Source organism: Dreissena polymorpha, chromosome 1, assembly GCF_020536995.1.
Source record: "Dreissena polymorpha isolate Duluth1 chromosome 1, UMN_Dpol_1.0, whole genome shotgun sequence".
NCBI lineage: Eukaryota > Metazoa > Mollusca > Bivalvia > Myida > Dreissenidae > Dreissena > Dreissena polymorpha.
Window position 1 is genome coordinate 95,632,373 of NC_068355.1, and position 20,884 is coordinate 95,653,256.

General features: G+C 34.8%; 1 protein-coding gene across 1 annotated transcript in view; it reads right to left on the minus strand.

Annotated features, from left to right (window-relative positions):
- Positions 1-20,884, minus strand: part of LOC127841365 (glycogen [starch] synthase-like) — a 76,504-nt gene that overhangs the window by 15,290 nt on the left and 40,330 nt on the right. The window contains exons 4-14 of the mRNA XM_052370174.1: positions 20,024-20,209; positions 18,300-18,444; positions 16,179-16,296; positions 14,996-15,116; positions 12,937-13,103; positions 11,495-11,573; positions 10,866-10,979; positions 9,027-9,153; positions 8,493-8,650; positions 8,006-8,107; positions 3,499-3,570 (exon numbers count right to left, since the gene is read on the minus strand). Coding sequence (XP_052226134.1) covers positions 3,499-3,570; positions 8,006-8,107; positions 8,493-8,650; positions 9,027-9,153; positions 10,866-10,979; positions 11,495-11,573; positions 12,937-13,103; positions 14,996-15,116; positions 16,179-16,296; positions 18,300-18,444; positions 20,024-20,209 — 1,389 coding nt within the window. The remainder of the gene's footprint in view (positions 1-3,498; positions 3,571-8,005; positions 8,108-8,492; positions 8,651-9,026; positions 9,154-10,865; positions 10,980-11,494; positions 11,574-12,936; positions 13,104-14,995; positions 15,117-16,178; positions 16,297-18,299; positions 18,445-20,023; positions 20,210-20,884) is intronic.

Genomic DNA, 20,884 nt, shown 5'->3' on the forward strand with positions numbered 1-20,884 from the left:
GGATATTTCTCAGATTTAGTAATTGGCTGACACACATAAGAGATTAGCCCCCCACCCCTATTAAATCATAAACATTAATCCCTATCAGTGCTCCATCTATAGGCCTAATAAAGGGGTGTTGATATACTTTTGATTGGTTCAGACACCATCTATTTGAAAACAAGCGACTTTGATTGGCTGGAGACAGGAAGTTATTTTTTGAAAACAAAGGGGTTTTCAGCAACTGACTTTGAGCTAAATTTAAGGTATAATAGAGTAACATTAAGACTTATAATTCTTGTGTAAAATGTCTTGAAATACTTTCAGCATTGAGTTTTGTGTGATGAAAACAATGTGTATTTACTACAATGTGTAAATCAACAATAAGTTTGTTGCAAAGGAGATTCAAAGTGGGTGGTTAAAGTGATATGGTCTCATAATTCATCAACTGCCTGTTTTCTTGGAATACTGAAGAACAGTTGTTTTAGGTTTGTATTTTCATGTTTGCATCCCTTTTTTATTTAGTTTTATATTGAATTAATTATGATCATTATGATATTTATGTATTGTCACTGGGAAATGTAAATGGATAAGTATAAATGTAATGCAATTATAAGGAAACACAACACCATTTGAATTATTATGACTGTATTTTATGGTTATTGTCATCTTAAATGCTATTGATACCTATTTCTGGTCATTAATGAACATATTTCTTTCCCACATATTCAATGAGAACTTTAAATTTTTAATTTGAAGGTTAAACTCCCAAGGTGAAATTTACATTGATTGGAAAATTCTTTGGATAGAATATGCATCATCGCCTGCCAAAAAAGAGAGCAAAAGGGGGACTAATTGATGTATGGACTTTGATACCAGGTTTTACCCTGCTCGAGCAGGCCAACTTGAGGAGATCAGGAGTGGGAAAACTGAGCCCTGTCCTTGACCAAGAAAAGTTGGATTTGTTGAGAGGTAAAACTATACAGGTTATTGCATTTTAAAGGCGTCACACTTCCGACCAGTCCACACAGCCAAATGAGACCACGTATCTTGGTACATTTTCAAACAGTATTTTCTACCACACGTAATTTCTTTTAATTATTTATGAAAAGCGTTAAGTCACATGTGATCACAGGATTTAAATTGCAAAAATAAACAACAAAAACAACAAGCAAACAAACTTGTTTTGATTTAAATTAATAATTTTTATAGTAACAAGATTACCATAACAGCAATATTTAACACTTACATTATAAAATATCTTTCAAGACCTGATCTCAAATGAGATCATGCACTAGACGCGCCTCGCAAAGACCATGACAGTAGTTTTCAGACCTGATCAGCAGGTGAACTGCTCTATAAAGGGTGGTTTATGAATGCATTCTTTGTAAGGAACAGTGTATAACAACAAATATAGTGACAGAGGCTAAGCTGCTAAATATTGTCTGCTTGTTTGCAGTGATTTTTTTTTGGAAATTCAAAACAACCTGTACTGGCTCTCAGAAGGGCATATTTTAGCGCAATAATGAACAATAAAAAATTGAAAATAAGGTATAGATTTATATAAATTTCATGAATATGGTTAATTTATCATATATTAGGATCCAGAATATGATTGAATTAAATGTGCTGCTTTTGTCCATATCAAAATAGGATTTGGAATTAATGTAATATATACAAATCTAGTAAATGATCAAGAAAATATTTCAGCTTAAGGAGGGGAAAACTTTTATATTTCTGAAGCAGAAACCACCTGTATTCGGCTTTAATCAGAGGGGAGAAAAATCAATGGTATGAGCTTTATATTTTAAGTTGTTAATTCCAGATAGGCAATAGCCTGTTTGAATCCTCTCTTTTAGGTAGATATGTAGCATTTGTTTTTGTTTTTTAAGCTTTAACATTATAATAACAGTGTTCTTATCTATTGAATTGAACTTTTTGTTTTTTATGTATGTGTTTACACAAACCTTTCACATAAAGAATGAATGCTGGCTTCAAAATGCCGGGATTTAAAAAAAATTTGGTTAATTTTTAACCATATTAATTTGAAGTGATGAAAAGTACACTTTAGCGTATAATGCGCTTAAAAAATTCACTTTCAATACTTCATAAATTGTATTATTTGTATGACTGAAAATGCACTTAAGTGTATTAATGTGCTTAAAAATCACTTTTAATACTGTAAGGTGTATTATTTGTATGACGGGGAATGCACTCAAGTGTATTAATGCGCTTAAAAAATCACTTTCAATTTTGTAAGGTGTATTATTTGTATCAGTGGAAATGCACTCAAGTGTATTAATGCGCTTACAAAAATTCACTTTGAATACTCAATGAAGTGTTTTATTTGTATGACTGGAAATGCACTCAAGTGTATTAATGCGCTTAAAAAATTCACTTTGAATACTCCATGAGTGTATTATTTCTATGATTAAAATACACTCAAGTGTATTGATGCACTTGCAAGATTACTTTAGTTACTGATAAGTGTTTTATTTGTATGACTGGAAATGCACTCAAGTGCATTAATGCGCTTAAAAAATTCGCTTTTAATTCTGTAATGTGTATTATTTGAAGGACTGGAAATGCACTTGAGTGTATTAATGCGCTTTAAAAAATTCACTTTGACTATGAAGTGTATTACTTGTATGTCTTAAAAAACACTCAAGTGTATAAATGCGCTTGAAAATAAACTTAAGCGCACTTATTAACATAATAAACGCACTTAAGTGTATTATTTCGTGGAAAAAAATACACTTATGTGTATAAACACACAAGTAAAATTATTATTTTTAACAGAATAAAATGCACTTGTTAAGCAAAAAATACGGTGCCAATAACATGCGCATTTAATGCGCATTAAATGTGAATTTAATGTGCATTAAATGCGCATTTAGTACATTTTTTCGAGAACAACCTTAACCCTTTTCAAACTTTGTTAGGGTGATATATTAAACTACAAACAAACATGTAATACATTTACAGGAAGAGTTAAGATACACTCAACGTATTATAAACCCTTGGTTATATGTTCTTATTTTATGCTTTCTGATGGTTTATAGAGAAATATCAGTGCATTAAAACTGATATTTCACGGTTTCAAACAATGAAAAATAACCCTTACTTTTAAAGTATACCTTGCTGCATTTCATAATTTTGCAAATAAAAATTCATAAGAGTAATCAGCAGTAGCTGTTAGTAACTGTGTTTGATGTTTTAGGGATCAGTGATATTGAGCACATGATGCAGTTGTTAAAGTCTTGTTAAAACAATCACTTCAATTTCGAGAAATTCTACCTTAGAAGTATTTTCTTTGTCTATGTCTATCTACAATCAGAACGACAATTAAACTGAAACAAACATATATTAATTCAGCAGATCACCGATCCAACATTTTTTAAATTTCCATAATAATCATCAAATTAAATGAATGCCATTCAAGTATATAATGCATAGCAACAGAATAGAATAAAGATTCATCACTGACAATATATTACTTCCTATATCTAGTTAACCTACCATTAGGTTAGCTTCTGAGAAGCTCTCAGGGAAGGATCGTACAAGAGCAATGCTTCTGGCCTTCCTATAGTACTGAAATAGAAATACATAGGAGAATGAAAGTATACTATATGATCCATGTAATGAGGAATGGGTCTTGTGAACTATGCTGCCTGCATAGCTCCAGATCAGCAATTGTAGAGACAGGAGCTACCCTTTCCGCTATTAAAACAAGGGCTGTTTGTAAAACATGCATGCCCCCCATATGGGCTGTCAATTGTAGTGGCAGCCATTGTGTGAATACGTTTTTTGGCACTGTGACCTCGACCTTTGACCTAGTGACCTGAAAATCGATTGGGGTCATCTGCGAGTCATGATCAATGTACCTGTGAATTTTCATGATCCTAGGCGTAAGCTTTCTTCAGTTATCATCCGGAAACCATTTTACTGTGTCAAGTCACCGTGACCTTGACCTTTGACCTAAAAGTCAATAGGGGTCATCTGCGAGTCATGATCAATGTACCTATGAAGTTTCATGATCCAAGGCGTGTTCTTGAGTTATCATCTGGAAACCATTTTTCTAAGTTGAGTCACCATGACATTGACCTAGTGACCTGAAAATCAATAGCGGTCATCTGCTGGTCATGATCAATGTACCTATGAAGTTTCATGATCCTAGGCATAAGCGTTCTTGAGTTATCATCCGGAAACCATTTTACTATTTCGGGTCACCCTGACCTTGACCTTTGACCTAGTAACCTGAAAATCAATAGGGGTCATCTGCGAGTCATGATCAATGTGCCTATGAAGTTTAATGATCCTAGGCATAAGCATTATTGAGTTATCATCCGGAAACCATTTTACTATTTCGGATCACAGTGACCTTGACCTTTGACCTAGTGACCTCAAAATCAGTAGGGGTCATCTGCGATTCATGATCAATGTACCTATGAAGTTTCGTGATCCTAGGCCTAAGCGTTCTTGAGTTATCATCCGGAAACCATCTGGTGGACAGACATATGGACGGATGGACAGACGGACGGACCGACATGTGCAAAACAATATACCCCCTCTTCTTCAAAGGCGGGCATAAAAACTCAAGGTTTGGTGGCCTTATGATTGGACTGAGCAAATCCTTACCAAAGTGAAGGATGCTGAAGTCCATAAAATTGCGTTCTTATAGGGCAATAAAGCGTTTGGTAAAGCTTTGGACATACTTTTGTAAAAAGTGATTTTAAAGGCACAGTTTTTACCAGGTTTGACAAATGCTCGATTGCCCTTTAAGAAATGCCAAAATTACTTAATTTTTCTAATCTTAGGAATTCTGAACACACAATAAGCTCCTCTTACCATGAACCATTTACATTTGTTACTAATGCAAATCAACCTAGTAGTGCGATGACGTCTAAGATATACAATATAGATTAATATCTCACCTCCAACAAAAATGACGTAATCTGATTGGCTTAGAGTGGTCACATGCCCATGGGGTATTTTCCATACACCCCAAGTAATTTCCATACACCCTGAGTAATTGAGTAGTCAGTTGAGATAAAATCGTTCGCTCTCGTATGGTATGAAATTACTGAGGGTGTATATCCCATACACCATCAGTGACTAACAGTGTAACTAATAATATACATTACAAAATAAATTATTACATAGTGCAACACATTAGAAACTTTAACAAGACGGCCATGGTGGCCCTGGGTCTCTCACCTGAGTACTTTTAACGTTAAGCAAGGGTTGTTAACGTTTAGTGAAAAGAAAGGGTTTGTTGCTTCGGCAGATACATACATATATGCGTTTAAGTAGTTTTGTGTGTGTGTTTATGTTTTTAAAATAGACCTGTTGCAACAAAGCTATGTTTTGGATAAAAGTAATATGAGGACAGTTATTTAATAATGTGCATCAGCAAAATAAAATGGAAGTACTTTTTCACAAATTGTTGTCCAGCTTTGAGATCATGAGATAAGCATCTCAGCATCTTTTGATGTTATAGGGGATGACTAGTTACAACCTGTTTTACAAGAACAGCTTTAGATACCGAAAACAACTGTATTTTATCAATATATTTAGTGTTTATGAAATAGATTTTGCATAATTAAATACAATATGTTAAATTGTTATCATATATCAAAGTCGGTTATAATGAAGTAAATGAGTATGAGAATATGTACTAGAAATTCATAATTGGTCTTCTTTTAAGGTACAAAACATCACTTGACCTATCTCATAGTTACAAATGTGTGCAAATATAGAAGTAAACACACACAAGACATTGGAAAAATTATCATATCAAAACAACTACACTGTAACTCCAATATAACGCTCTCCGTTACAACGCTGAATACAATATAACGCGGGTGGGTCTTGGATCCCGTTTTTACTCCAACCTTCCATTTCTGATTCAAATCCATGTTATGCAACTTCATGTATTTTCAGACAATTCAAAGATGGCGGTGTTCACATCTTGATTGCTTTATTCAACCGTCAGTTGAACTGATTTTAATCGCTTCGAGGTTAAACAATACCGACAGCTAATTGGTGTTAATCTGTTGTGTAATGTCAATAAAGGTGTGAAAAACTCGCATGTCAGTGTTTATTACATCAGAGCGGTTTGGTGCGCTAATTTCAATAAGTTAAGTGCAAAGTTATTCAAAACGATAAAAAATTCTTACTTTGATATGATTGCAGTTTGACTATATTAAAGGAGTGGCTTTGAAATATACTGCGCACAGTATAAAACAAGTTTTTCTGTCATTTCATTATCATTCTAGTATTTAGTCATTTAATCATTCAGTTTGTGTACGAGAAATAAATTAAATAATCCAGACGATTTATATACATTATCAAGCAGTGTAATTGTTAACAGAGATTCACTTTCATTTTTTCCCGGTATCAAAGTCCCCGGAAAGCACGTTTTTTGCATGACCGTGTATGACGCAATAAAAAATTTCTTTGTACATGTATCGTATTACATTCAATTTAAATTCGCTCGTCCAGTGAAAGCTCTGCCCCATAATGCACTGTTCTCTTTACACTTCTGAAAATGGCGTATGCATATAGTTGTGTTTGTGAAATTCATAAAAATATTTATCAAATGGCCATTTAAAAAGTCATCAATCAACACTATTGTACTGGAAGACAGCAAGCACAGGTATAAGAGAGAGTAGGATAAGGGAATGGAAGGACAAATAACATTCATATGTAACAATTCTTGTTGTTTTATTGGTTTTACCACTATGTTGAATTTCTGCACAAGATAAAGATAACAATCTGAAGTCATGGCATCATCATCATCATCATCATAATCATCATCATAATCATCATCATCATTGTGCACCAACATCTTCATTAGAAAGAGAGTGTTTAAATGGTTTTAATATAGTCATACTAGGAAAACTGCAACATCCCTGGCGGCCATGTTTTTCAACAAACTGTAACCATTTTCGAACTCAGCTGAGCTATCATTAGAACAAATCTTCGGACCAAGTTCCATAAAGATTGGACTATAAATGTGATTTCTAGAGCGTTAACAAGGTTTTACTATATCCATATAAGGAAAACTGCCCCACCCCCTGTCAGCCATGTTTTTCAACGGACTGGAACCATTTTCAAATTCAGCTGAGCTATCATTAGAACAAATCTTCGGACTTCCCCGCCCCCATTTTCAAACTCAGCTGAGATATTTTACATTCTGACCAAGTTTCATGAACATTGGACTACAAATGTGACTCCTAGAGTGTTAACAAGCTTTTTTTTACTATGGAAAATGACTCCCCCACCTGGCGGCCATGTTTTTTTACCGATCCGAACCATTTTCAAACTCAACCGTTGTATCCAGGTAGCAAATGTTCTGACCAAAATTCATGAAGATTGGACCAAAAATGTGACATATAGAGAAAACTGCCCCGCCCCCCTGGCCATGTTTTTTCATCGATCTAGACCACTTTCACACTCGTCCGAAATATTTATAAAACCAAAGTTTTAACCATTTTTAATGAGGATACATAAAAAATTGTGACTTCTAGAGTGTTCACAAGGTTTCTCTATAGCCATATAAGCAAAACTGCACCGCCCCCTGGCGGCCATGTTTTTCAACGGACCAGAACCATTTTTGAACTCTACCAACATATCATTAAGAAAAACATTTGACAAAGTTACATGATGATTGGGCATCAAATGTGACTTCTACTGTGTTCACAAGGTTTTTCTTTTTTTTTTACCTAGTGACCTAGTTTTTGACCCAGCATGACCCAGTTTCGAACTCGGTCTAGGTATCATTGGGACAAATGTTCTGACCAAGTTTCATGAAGATCGGACAAGAAATGTGGCCTCGAGAGTGTTCACAAGGCAAAATGTTGACGACGCACGGACGATGGACAAATAGCGATCCCCCCCAAAAAAATGTGTTTCTGTGCCTGTTTAGTTCAATATTAATCTATTGGATACACTTATTACTCTTATTGCAATATCCTTCAAAACAATCACCAGTCAATAGCCTTTGGGAATCATCTATATTTACCACTCCAAGGTTTTTCCAGTCCAACAATTCACTGAGCCGCTCTGTCCTGTTTCTCTGAATGATCCTCTGACGTCTTGACAGGCACGTGAAGTCAAACATGTACTGGAAATTGCACAAACACCATGGTATATTAAAACTGCATATCAAGTTACACCAGAACATTTCAACTAAGTAATTCACAATTATGAATGTTCAATAAGAAGACACATACTAGTAACACATTTCATTTCAATTACATTTAATTAATAAGTAATAACAGAACAATGAAACTTAGTAATTCACAATCATGTATACCAAATTAAGAAACCATAATATTGCATACTATTTAACACACATTTTATTTAAATGAAGTTCTGGTACATTTTTTATTGTAAACTGTGAAGAACATTTGTCATATTTAAAGTGCATTTTAAAGCTTGAAATCCATGGGCTATAAAGATTTTAAAAGATTGACTCTTGATATTTGCAGGTGAAAGGCAATGTTTACCTGGGCAAGTTGTTGTGCAGAGTCATCAGCTGACTGGAAGCGCCTGTCTATGATGTAGATGCCGTAGGACTTGGCATCTGCCACATGTTCCTGCATGAAGCAACCAAACCCTGACAGGTTGCTGGTCATGCTTGGAATACCCATCACTGTGCACTCGGCTGAAAACAGGGGAAGAACGCAAATATTGACTGAATTAAGCCAACGCACATAATAAACTATAAATTAAGTGTATATCAGTCCGTAAAAGTGATTAAGTAGAAACTGTTTTTTAACAGTGATTTTGTCTTTTGTAATTAAATTTAAAAGAAATATGCAAGCGATTATCCTGATTATGAGAAAATTTGTATTAAATTTGTAGAATTCACAGAATTCTTTTGCTTTTGATTGGTAACACAATTTACAATTTTCATGACCAGCTAAGAAACAATCCAGATAATAAAAGATATTGTAAAAACACAACATCTACAACCTAGACAGACTGTACAGACTGTGGCTGTACAAATCCAAGTAACGGCACATTATGACAAGCCATACCTGGCGTGTAGCCCCAAGGCTCGTAGTAAGATGGAAACACTCCAAGATGGCAGCCACGTACAAATTCCTCATAATCAAGGCCAAAGAGAGGGTTGGTGGAAGCCAGGAACTCAGGGTGGAAAATGATCTGAAGCAATGGTTTCATAACCATGTAGTTGAAATCATGCATTTCGATTTTAACTCAACAGTAAAACAACAGTTTTAAATTAAGGTAATTAGTCAAAGTACCTTTATGTTTGAGATGACATGAACAATTTGGCACTAAAAATGACTTAACTACCAATTTATTACACAAAAAGTCAAACAATATTTAAATTATACTTTTAAATATTATTTGAATTATGGTATAAAACTAAAATAAGAAAATATATTCAGATAAAAAAACTTTATTGGAAATATGACATATTTGAAGAACTAAAATATCACATTATTATTCAAACTGGACTTGATTATGGAAAAAGCTACTTTTTGCTATTGAAAACATGAACCAAGTGGAGCATGTTACACAAGGGAAAAAGAATACCCCACACAGCATTTTGTGATATGTAGAAAGTTGATTAAAACAGTTTTCCCTGTGGCATATCCAGTTTTAATGTCAGGGGATGGTTTAAATAAGCATGTGTAGAGGAATACTTTACATTATTACATACCAATAGTACAAATAGTCTAAGGGTGTGGATAGTTTTGACCAGGACTTGAACAAATTCTGTTCACACAATAAGATTTTACACATAAAATACATTATCTCTGTGAATTGTGACTTAGAGAAGAAGTAAGCTATTTTGCTATGCAAGTCTATATAACATTTTGACTCTCAGGGTGGGGCCAATGTTTATCCCATGGGCTCAATGTAAAAAAACTGTGTAAACTACTACTTAAACTAAATGATGTTACAAACCAAATATAAAACCTATGCATCTTGGGGTTTCAAATATGTTATTTAACATTAAGAATCATATAGTCATAGAATGCCTAATTTGAAAAGGGGGCATTATTTTAGTAATTTTAACCTATGATAATCAAAATTGGACATGCACAACTTTATATCATTGTTTGTGTCTAAGGACGGAAAGAGGTATATGGTAATACCAGTATACCCCAAGTACTTTCAGAGGGTATAATAGTGGCATGCCCCATGGGTTGTACAATATTAATACTAGGGTAAATGCATATTGAACACGACTATTGCCAAGCAATATATGTCCCCTACCGGCTCCACCATTGTCAGATTTTTTAAAATTATATTTGTTGCCATAGCAACAAGAATTTTTGATGTATGAACAAAATGAAATGACGTGCATAATGTCCATATTGCCATCTATCCATGTTTCAAGTTTCATGAAAAAATATGAAGAACTTTTAAAGTTATCGCAGGATCCAGAAAACCACCAATTTCAGCAGTATTTCTTGATTATTTGTTGCCATAGCAACCAGAAATTTCGACGTAGGAACAAAATGGAATGACGTGCATAATGTCCGTATTGCCATCCATCCATGTTTCAAGTTTCATGAAAAAATATTAAGAACTTTTGAAGTTATTGCAGGATCCAGGAAAGTGTGACTGACTGACAGAGTGCAAACCATAAGTCCCCTTCGGTGAAACCGGTAGGGGACAATAAAGTGTTGCCCCAGATTAGCCTGTGCAGTCGGTCAAGGCTTATCAGGGACGACACTCTCTGCCTTTATGGAATTTTTTGTTTAACGAAAATCTCTTCTAACACAAATCCAGTCTAAGTGGAAAGTGTCGTCCCTGATTAGACTGTGCAGACAGCACAGGCTTATCTGGGATGGCTCTTAATGCATATGCATTGGGCACAGTTTTCCCTGAACAAGACTGACCTTGACCCTGTCATGCCTGTTATTGAAGAGCTGGCACTTGCGAAGGGCGTTCAGGATGGGGTCCTTGTGGTCGTCTATCACGTTATGGGTGCAGATAGGAGGAAGTGTGTTCCTCTGAGCCGCAGAAGCAATGATCAGTATTTTCAGTTATTTTACAGAATCTATACATAATAAATATACATGCTTAATTAATTTTCTATTTGACTTTTTGTACATAGACTACACTATCAAATGCAACTACCAGTATACCAAAGGCCTCTTTAAAAATACCAAGTCTGAGACCAATATCGCAATTCTTTTTCAAGCTTTTAAGCTCATTAAAAAATAAAGTTCACACAATGGCACAATTTGTTCTTAAGTTATTGTGTGGGAACCATTTTCCAGCTTTAAGTATGGTATCTGTTAAGCTTAAATTGACACTACTGTATGCAATCCAAAGTGTGGTCATGATATATCAAATCTATATTAAAATTTGATTAAATATATCAAGCTATTAAGTGGAAACCCCAATCTTGCACAAAACCAATGAAATACCACAATATAATAAGACAATTTATTATTTATAAAAAGTAAGTAAATAAACATACATTTTACTTCCACAAAGACTTCATTATAATTAGGACCAATACCTGTGCAGAAAATATGCATCTCTTCAATTTCACAACATCCTCTTGGACTAAAATGTCCTCACCAGTAGGAATTTCTCCCCTTAAAATATTAAGAACAGCTGCAACAATCTATAAAATAATAAGGTTTTAGAATGACATTTTCACATATGGATATCATCATATAGCTCTCATATTATGGGACCCCTCCCTGGCCGACAGACAAGCAAGCGGGCTACGTAATGGCAGGCAGGCAGAACAGACATCAAAAGTGAAACTCTCCACCAAAAGGTAAATTTTTTAAACAACTTGGTATATGCTATAACCACAAGGATCATATCAAGAACTGCAAAATATAAGAAATTCATCTTTTGTCCTTACAAAACTTTTTGAAGCATGTATGCCTTTAGAAAAAAACAAGAGCTGTCACCATAGGATGACTTATGCTCCCTATAAACGCTTGATAGAAGTTATGAGCTTTTTTCGAAACCTAAACGCAGATTTCGAAACCTAAACACGGACCATAAGTTAAAGGTCAAGGTCACAGGGGTCAAAATTTTTGTGCATATGGAAAGACCTTGTCCATATACACATGCATACCAAATACGAAGGTTATATCTCAAGGGACATAGGAATAATGAGCATTTTTCGAAACCTATACGCAGATTTCGAAACCTAAACGCGGACCCTAAGTTCAACGTCAAGATCACAGGGGTCAAAATTTTTGTGCGTATGGAAAGGCCTTGTCCATATACACATGCATACCAAATATGAAGGTTATATCTCAAGGGACATAGAAGTTATGAGCATTTTTCGAAACCTAAACACAGATTTTGAAACCTAAACGCGGACCCTAAGTTCAACGTCAAGGTCACAGGGGTCAAAATGTGTGTGCGTATGGAAAGGCCTTGTCCGTATACACATGCATACCAAATATGAAGGTTACATCTCAAGGGACATAGAAGTATAGAGCATTTTTCGAAACCTTAAAGCAAAGTGTGACCGAAAGACAGACTGACAGTCCGATCACTATATGCCCTCCTACAGAGGGCATAAAAATGGCATAAGTGACATTCATAGTTTGATGTAGCATCCATAATTGAATCACATTCCAAGTCAAAGGTCAAGACATGTTTGTGGGAAATGGCAGGATTTGCAAGAAACTTGTCTGAAATTTCAAAAATATTAAGGAAGAGTAATCCAAGATTGAGTTCCCTAGATCAAAGGTTAATTAAGGTCAAACTTTAAGGTCATAGATCAAATATAAGGCATAGTTCAAGACATTGCCAAAGTTTTAAATAAAAAATACTTAATTGATTGACATATTTTAGTGACAATGAAATTCTTCTTTTATATCCAATAATCAGTTACCGACTCAACTTTACTTATATACATTGCAGTTTTTAACTCTTACTCAAGAAAGTTTTACAATAATTTTGTAACCTACTAGTCACTTCAAAATATACCTGAGAGATTTTTCAAAAATTCGTTTCCCAATCTGCCCCTGAATATGGCTGACAGTGTCTCTAAGCTGCTTTGCAATGGCCTGACCGCGCAGTGATTCAATGTTGAAGTTGTTTGTTCGTGCTGGGAAGATCAGGAATGCTATCACAGTCATCTCACTGTTGGCAGTCTACAAACATGGAAATATCAAGTTGAAAACTCAGCAAAACACTAAAACATAGTACTGCCCCCTGGAAACACTTTTGTTTAAATCTAACAGTAAAGTTTTTCATTTATCTATCTTTAGCAATATGTATGTTTGTAAGATCCAGATTTTAGTGTTCATTTATTTCTGTTACAATAGCAAACACAAAATTTTGGTAGGATGAAAAACAAACACATGCACATTGCCCATATGGTGCTCTCTTCACACAGAGCTTCATCAAACTGGCCAAATTACTTTTTGAGATATTATTTCTGTAACCAAAGCAACCACAATATCTGTCTAATTTAAAAACTGAAATAACCTGCAAACAAATTTACAATCTATATGGTCCCCTATCCACATACAGAGTTTTATTAAACTAGCTGGAGTACTTTTTAAGTTGTCACAAGGTCAAGATCTAATTTATTTCCATTACCGTAATTACTCTAAGTTTTCTGACACTTAAAAATAAAATAAAAAATGTTGTGTCCATAATTTAGATACGAAAAATATTCAAAAAGTACCAGTGTACGAAAATTTAAAGACATATATGTTGTGGTTGTTTGTCAATTAATATAATAAAATAAAAGCAATTAATAAATGTGCAATAATTGTATTGTGTTGTACTCTCTCTTCCCTGCCTTAAATAAAATACAACTTCACTTATTTGCAATCTCTTACATTAAACGGTATATAAAAATGTTATAAACAAGAGCTGTCTCCATAGGATGACATATGCCCCCAAAATGGCCAATAAACGCTTTGATAGAAGTTATTGAAATGCACTAAGTGACCCCGAGACCTAGTTTTTGACAGGGCATGACCCATATTCTAACTTGACCTAGATATTGTCTAGATACATTTTCTGACCAAGTTTGGTAAAGATCGTATGAAAACTATTTGAATTAGAGAGCGGACACGAAAAGTGTGACAGACTGACCGATGGACAGTGCGAAAACTATATACCCCCTTTTCTTCGAAAGGGGGCATAAAAACAACCATACTGCTTCCTGAATGCGATATCATTTCAAATGCTGTTGGTTGAAATCATTGTTTATTACAGGTATACATGGTAATCTACCCATTACACAATAGCTATGTTAAAATCGCCCTCAGGGCATTCCATGCCAGGTTTTATTACTTTAATCCGGATGTTAAAATCCATGATCAAGTGTCCCAGATACGTGAAAACAGGGCAGACATTTAGTAAATTAGTGCTGTAAAATATGCTGTCCGAAAAATTGGAGTCATTAATTATGGATGAAAACCCATATGTCCAATATAAAGTCACGAAAAATGATTATTTTGGCTAAAAAAGGGTGTGTCCAAAAACTTAGTGTCCGAAAAACTTAAGAGTAATTACGGCAAGCACAATTTTTGTCAGCCAAAAAAACTATAATAAACTTCATATTCCTAATATGACCCTCTATCCATATGTTAAATCAACTTAGCTTGTGTTAATTTTGGGATATCGCAGGTTCCAGAGTGTGACGGCAGAAGCACACACTGATGAAATGATGCTTGGCATTTTTATCTCCCTTCTCACTTTTGTGGTGGGGGACGAGAAAAGAAACATTATTTTTACCTTTTTGGGGGTATCCTATTATTCAAAACCATTTAAAAAAATATATTAACTGGATATCAAAAATGCCATATTATGTGTGCTTTATAATACGAAACTATAACAAAGTTTCCAAAATGCAGAGGTATCTAAAATTAAATCCCAAGGAATCCACACATCTCCACCCCCTTCCCAATGGCTTATAAGGTGACAGAGCACATATTGACTCTGATGATATTAAAAGTCTATCTGTAAACAAGTGAGAAAACTTAAAACATGTGATAAATATCTATCTGTAAACAGAGTGTTTCCATACCTTCAGAAAATGATTGAGTCTAGCTAGAGACTCAATAAATAGATCTGCACCTTTGTTTGAAAATTCGTATCTGCCTGCAGAAAATATGTATAGTGTTTTGTCCAGGTCAAAGTCATAGTGTCTGCAATAAATAAAAATAAGGCAATATAACTACATAAATCATTTTAAGTTGTCAAAAGCAAAAGCAACTACATACTGATAAAGAGCTAGTTATCAAATGAGTAATGTCATACTGCATCCTCTAAGTAAATGAAGGCCATGTAATTAATCACACATTCATGACAAAAGCCATGTATTTAAGATAAGTTACAGATCCTGCCTTGACCTGACAAAATATGTATACTTTATATTTTGCAGTCTTTGGATAAAAATGTACCATACAGAAAAACTATTTTTTGTTGTTGTTGATTACCAAATACATTCAGAAGCCATTACAATATATGACAGGGCTTTTTTCCTTCTTATGCAAGGGACTTATGAAGGCCCCTTCCCCCAAGAAGAAGCCCGTTTGCCTAAGAGAGTTTCTTTAAAATGATGCAATTTTCACCAAATTTTAAGTCTACATCTCCTTTTTTAGTTTTGTCAATTATTTTTTACCCAAATTTCAGTACAAGTATTTTTCATCATGTCCATTTATAGAACTGAATTTAACAATGTTTTCTATTTTTCTACATTCACATGATAATATTTTATATAAACATGTATGCCATGTAAAACCCGTGGTTTAAAGCACGATATTGTTGCTGACAGAGTCAAGTTTCACACATGGAAAGTGTGCGTGCTGAAACAGACCATGACATTTAACTAAATATAGACGTACAACTCAGTACATGTATTATTTTAGAATGAAAAACAACAACATTGGATGTATGTATCAAGTGATCAAATATTATTTGAAATAAAATTGGGACTTCCAACTTTATCATCTGGGATGTCCAAAATTTGAAAGCTTGTTGAAGCGCTGCAAAATAGAAGGTAAGGCCCTTTCCCAAATCAAGAAAAAAGCCCTGTATGATGCAAAGCTTCACAACGACATAACATTTTTACTTGTAGCGTCAAGTCAAGCTGAACACTAAATTTCTATCTGCAACCTTTATAAACCTATGGCAGTGGCATTCAACTTAGTGAGAAAAGAATGATTATTTAAATATTTCAAAGCAATCCATGAAAAATTATCACTTACCCATAAAAATGCCCCTTCACAAAGTCATGAATTTTTTCCTTGTAGATAGCATGAAGGTTTTGAAACTCGTGAATAGCACTAAACTTCTTCACATTTAAACCATTTGGGGTTATAACATCTGTGAAAAACATTATTTTGTTTCAATCACAAACATGACATTTTTCATTTAATACAATGTTCACAAACTACTACTTAAATAATTATTAACATTTTATTGAGGTGATTTTGTCCCAACTGGTTTCATTAAATGATGACCGTCAAAGCTATATTTCTTAATCAAGCAGTAATTGTAGGCAGAACATTTATTACAATTGAAAAGGATAAAAACCACACTTTTACATACACATATTCAAGTACAAGACGGGCCTGAAAGGCCCAAAGTTGCTCACCTCAGATAACAAGATATTATTAGGACAAATCTTCTGACCAAGTTTCATGAAGATCGGAAAATAAATGTGGCCTCTAGAGTGTTAACAAGGTTTTACTATAGCCATATAAAGAAAAATGCCCCGCCCCCTGGCAGCCATGTTTTTCAACCAACCGGCATCATTTTTGAACTCTTCCAAGATATTATCGGATGAATCTTCTGACCAAGTTTCGTGAAGATCGAAAGTAAATGTGGCCTCTAGAGTGATAACAAGATTTTACTTGAGCCATATAAGAAAAAATGCCCCGCCCCTTGGAAACCATTTTTTTAGCAAACATAATTACTTTCGAACTCATCCAAGATATCGTTGAGACCAATCTTCTGACCAAATTTCATGATTGGACAATAAATGTGGCTCCTATAGAGTGTTAAAAAGGTTTTACTAAAGCCATATAAGGAAAAATGCCCCGCCCCTGGTGGCCATGTTTTTAAAGCAACCAAAACCATTTTCGAACTCATCTAAGATATCATTGGGAAAAATCTTCTGACCAAGTTTCATGATGATCGGAAAATAAATGTGACCTCTAGAGTGTTAACAAGGTTTTACTATAGTCATATAAGGTAAATAGCCCCGCCCCCATGGTGGCCATGTTTTTCAACCAACCGGCATCATTTTTGAGCTCGTCCAAGATATTATTGGGATGAATCTTCAGACTGAGTTTCATGAAGATCAGACTATAAATGTGGCCTCTAGAGTGTTAACAAGATTTTACTATAGCCTTATATAGCCATATTAGGAAAAATGCCCCGCCCCTTAGCGGCCATGTTTTTCAAGCAAACGTAACCATTTTCGAACTCATCCAAGATATTAAATAAGACAAATCTTCTGACATTATTGCATCAAGATTGGACAATAAATGTGGCCTCTAGAGTGTTAACATGGTTATTCTATAGCCATATAAGGAAAAATGCCCCCCCCCCCTTGGCGGCCATGTTTTTCAACCAACCGGCATCATTTTGGAACTCGTCCAATATATTATATGGATGAATCTTCTGACCAAGTTTCATGAAGATTGGACAATAAATGTGGCCTCTAGAGTGTTAACAAGATTTTACCATAGCCATATATAGCCATTAAAAGAAAAATTCCCCGCCCCTTGGCAGCCATGTTTTTTTTCAGCAAAGGTTACCATTTTTGAACTCATCCAAGATATCAGTGGGACAAATCTTCTGAGCAAGTTTCATGAAGATCGGAAAATAAATGTGACCTCTAGAGTGTTAACAAGGCTTTACTATAGCCATATAAGGAAAAATGCCCCGCCCCCTGGTGGCCATGTTTTTCAACCAACCGGCATCATTTTCGAACTCGTCCAAGATATTATTGTGATGAATCTTCTGACCAAGTTTTATGAAGATCAGACAATAACTGTGGCCTCTAGAGTGTTAACAAGATTTTACTATAGCCATATATAGCCATATAAGGAAAAATGCACCGCCCCTTGGCAGCCATGTTTTTCAACAAACATAACCATTTTCTAACTCATCCAAGATATCATTGAAACCAATCTACTGACCAAATTTCAGGAAGATTGGACAATAAATGTGGCCTCTAGAGAGTTAACAAGGCAAATGTTGACGCCGCACAACGGACGACGGACAAAAAGCGATCACAAAAGCTCACCATGAGCACGTTGTGCTCAGGTGAGCTAAAGAGCATAAGCATCATATCATTCAATACAGCTTCCTAAACTGACCAGGTTTTCTCTTAAGGAGAAATTCTGCCTCTACACCCGTGATTTCGGACACAGTGGTGAAGACGTGTGAGGTGTGGGCTGCAGCACGCTCCATGCAGTAGCGGTGGTAGATCTGACGATCCCCTGCCTCCTTGTCCAGCACAAACTGCAATACAAACATGCATGAACGAACCCTAAAATGGGAATATCATAGTGGCAGATATAACAACAAATAACATAACTACTAAAGTGCAAAGAAGAGGATTAATCAGACAGACAAAATTCTTCTTTTTTTCCAGCTGATCAAGAGAATGTTTTCCCTAAATTTCAACATTTTTATATACAGTCAATCTTGCATTAAGAGACCACTCAAGGGAGTAATCAAAAGTGGTCTCTTAATAAAACGGTCTTTGAATACAAAAGGCCATTCTGGAAGAATGCTTACCCTCAATTTTAATCTATATGAAGGATTATCTCTTATATCCACAATGATTTTAACTTTTATAATAAAATGAATATAAACACAATACATAAACAATATTTTACTTATAATGTGTTTTATTTTTCACTTAATATAAATTATCATTTATTATAAATCAATTGTGTGTACATATTTATTTGCAAAAACAATATAGACAAGGAAATATTTTTCCTAAGAACAAAGAATTTTGCTAAAAATGTGTAACAGTCTACATATACATGTGTACAGCTAAAACTAGAAATAAATGTCAGAAGCCAAAAGCTATGATATATTATCACATGTATTTCTCTTTCCGTTTCTATATTGCGCGTTTTTTTTCACCTGACACATTATTTTCCACGTCTTCAAGCACCTCGGCTTTACGCTTAAGAATGTTCTGAATTTGGGTTTTTCCGACTCCAATCTCGTCTGCGATTTTACGTGCACTTATACTCTTTGACAATTCCAAAACCCGAATTTTCTCGTTCAACGTTAACACTTTTTGTTTTGACATTTTAATTTCTGCATGTACGCTTAAGGAAATCTAACTCGATTATGATACATAATGAGCTGAAAAAATTAAAACACGTCAATTGAAAACAAACAATCAGACCTGGTTGGAAAATTTATTAAGTAAATAACAATGTGATTGGCTTACAAATATCTACTAATTAGCATTATTACAAATTGGTAATGTACGGATTTCGACAGATGTTGCCGATTAATAGTTTATTTTCCGCACTTCTCAGGAAATGTTTGTCGCGTACAGTGCATTGTTTCTGCACCTGTTATCTATACTCGAGAAAAATCGGCATTGTCTCTTAACGATCCACATAGTAAACTATTTAAGCTGTAGACTGTGCGCAATACGTTCCCCTATTATTCAACTCAATAAATTAATACGCAGTCTACAACAATACCGGTCAGAACCGGTCAACGAGACAAAGCATAATCATAATGGTTGTGAAAACAAAGCAGAGGTGTAACAGTACATCTTATCGGCTTAGATAAACAATTAACACGGATTTGTCCCTGAAAGATCGATAGATTAACCACTTTTACCTCCTAGTGGTCGCTTAATACAAGATTCGGACATCAAAATACACACAAATCAGCGGTCGCTGGTCGCGTAAGACAAAAGTCGCTTAATACAATATCATTATATAGCGAAAAAGCTCCGTGGGATTTCAAAATGGTCGCATAAGACAAAGGTCGCTTAATACAAGTGGTCGCATCCACAAGATTGACTGTATAATATTGCTGATACACATGTAATGAAACAAACCTTATCTAGATTATTATAAAAGTCCAAATTTCCAGCGCAAAGATATCTTCCCAGCAAAGTAGCATGTGTTGTAAACATGGTGGCCACATCCACTTTTCGCATTCTCAACAGAATCAGTGACACTCCTGCCAGCCATTCATGGCAGTGAAGTAAAATGTAAGGTTTCCCTTCCAATTTGTTGCGAAACTGCAAAACAATTTACTCACTATTATACATTTACCTTAAACAATACCGATTTCTTTTACTGGCATTTTGACCATGATTATAAAATTTTCTATTTACATAACGAGTTTCGTGCATTTTTATCACATAACAATGTGTATTAAAATACAAATAATAAAATTTATCCATTGAAACTTGTGAATAATAAATGGCCTAACCGTTGTTTGCAAGTGTTTCTTACATTTAATATACTTTGTGTCTGATATGAACAGAATGCTGCTTTCAATAAGCCCTGAAGCCATTGGCGGAGCCCTCTCAGTATTGATTCATGAGCGAAATGTAAATGTTAAGCCAAGGTAAATGTCATTTGCAAATGAGGTCAGGTGATGTGAGTATGCAGAGTGTTGAGAGGACTTCATAAAGCTTTTTAGTTAGTAGTATTTATGTTGAGAAAACTGGCATTTTCGGTTAAACCATGACTTTGTGCCTTCTGAATAAGTATTATTCCAAAAAGTAGGTCTATGTCATTGTCAAAATGAGGTAAGATTATGTGGGTATGTAGATCGAGTTCATCATCCAGGCAAGTATAAAAAAATTCAAGGAGAAATAATTTATAAGTTAAAAATATGTCATTTGGTTTTGATCTTGTTTTAAAGGATGAACAGATGAACAATGCATTGAAACACAAGATCCCTCCTG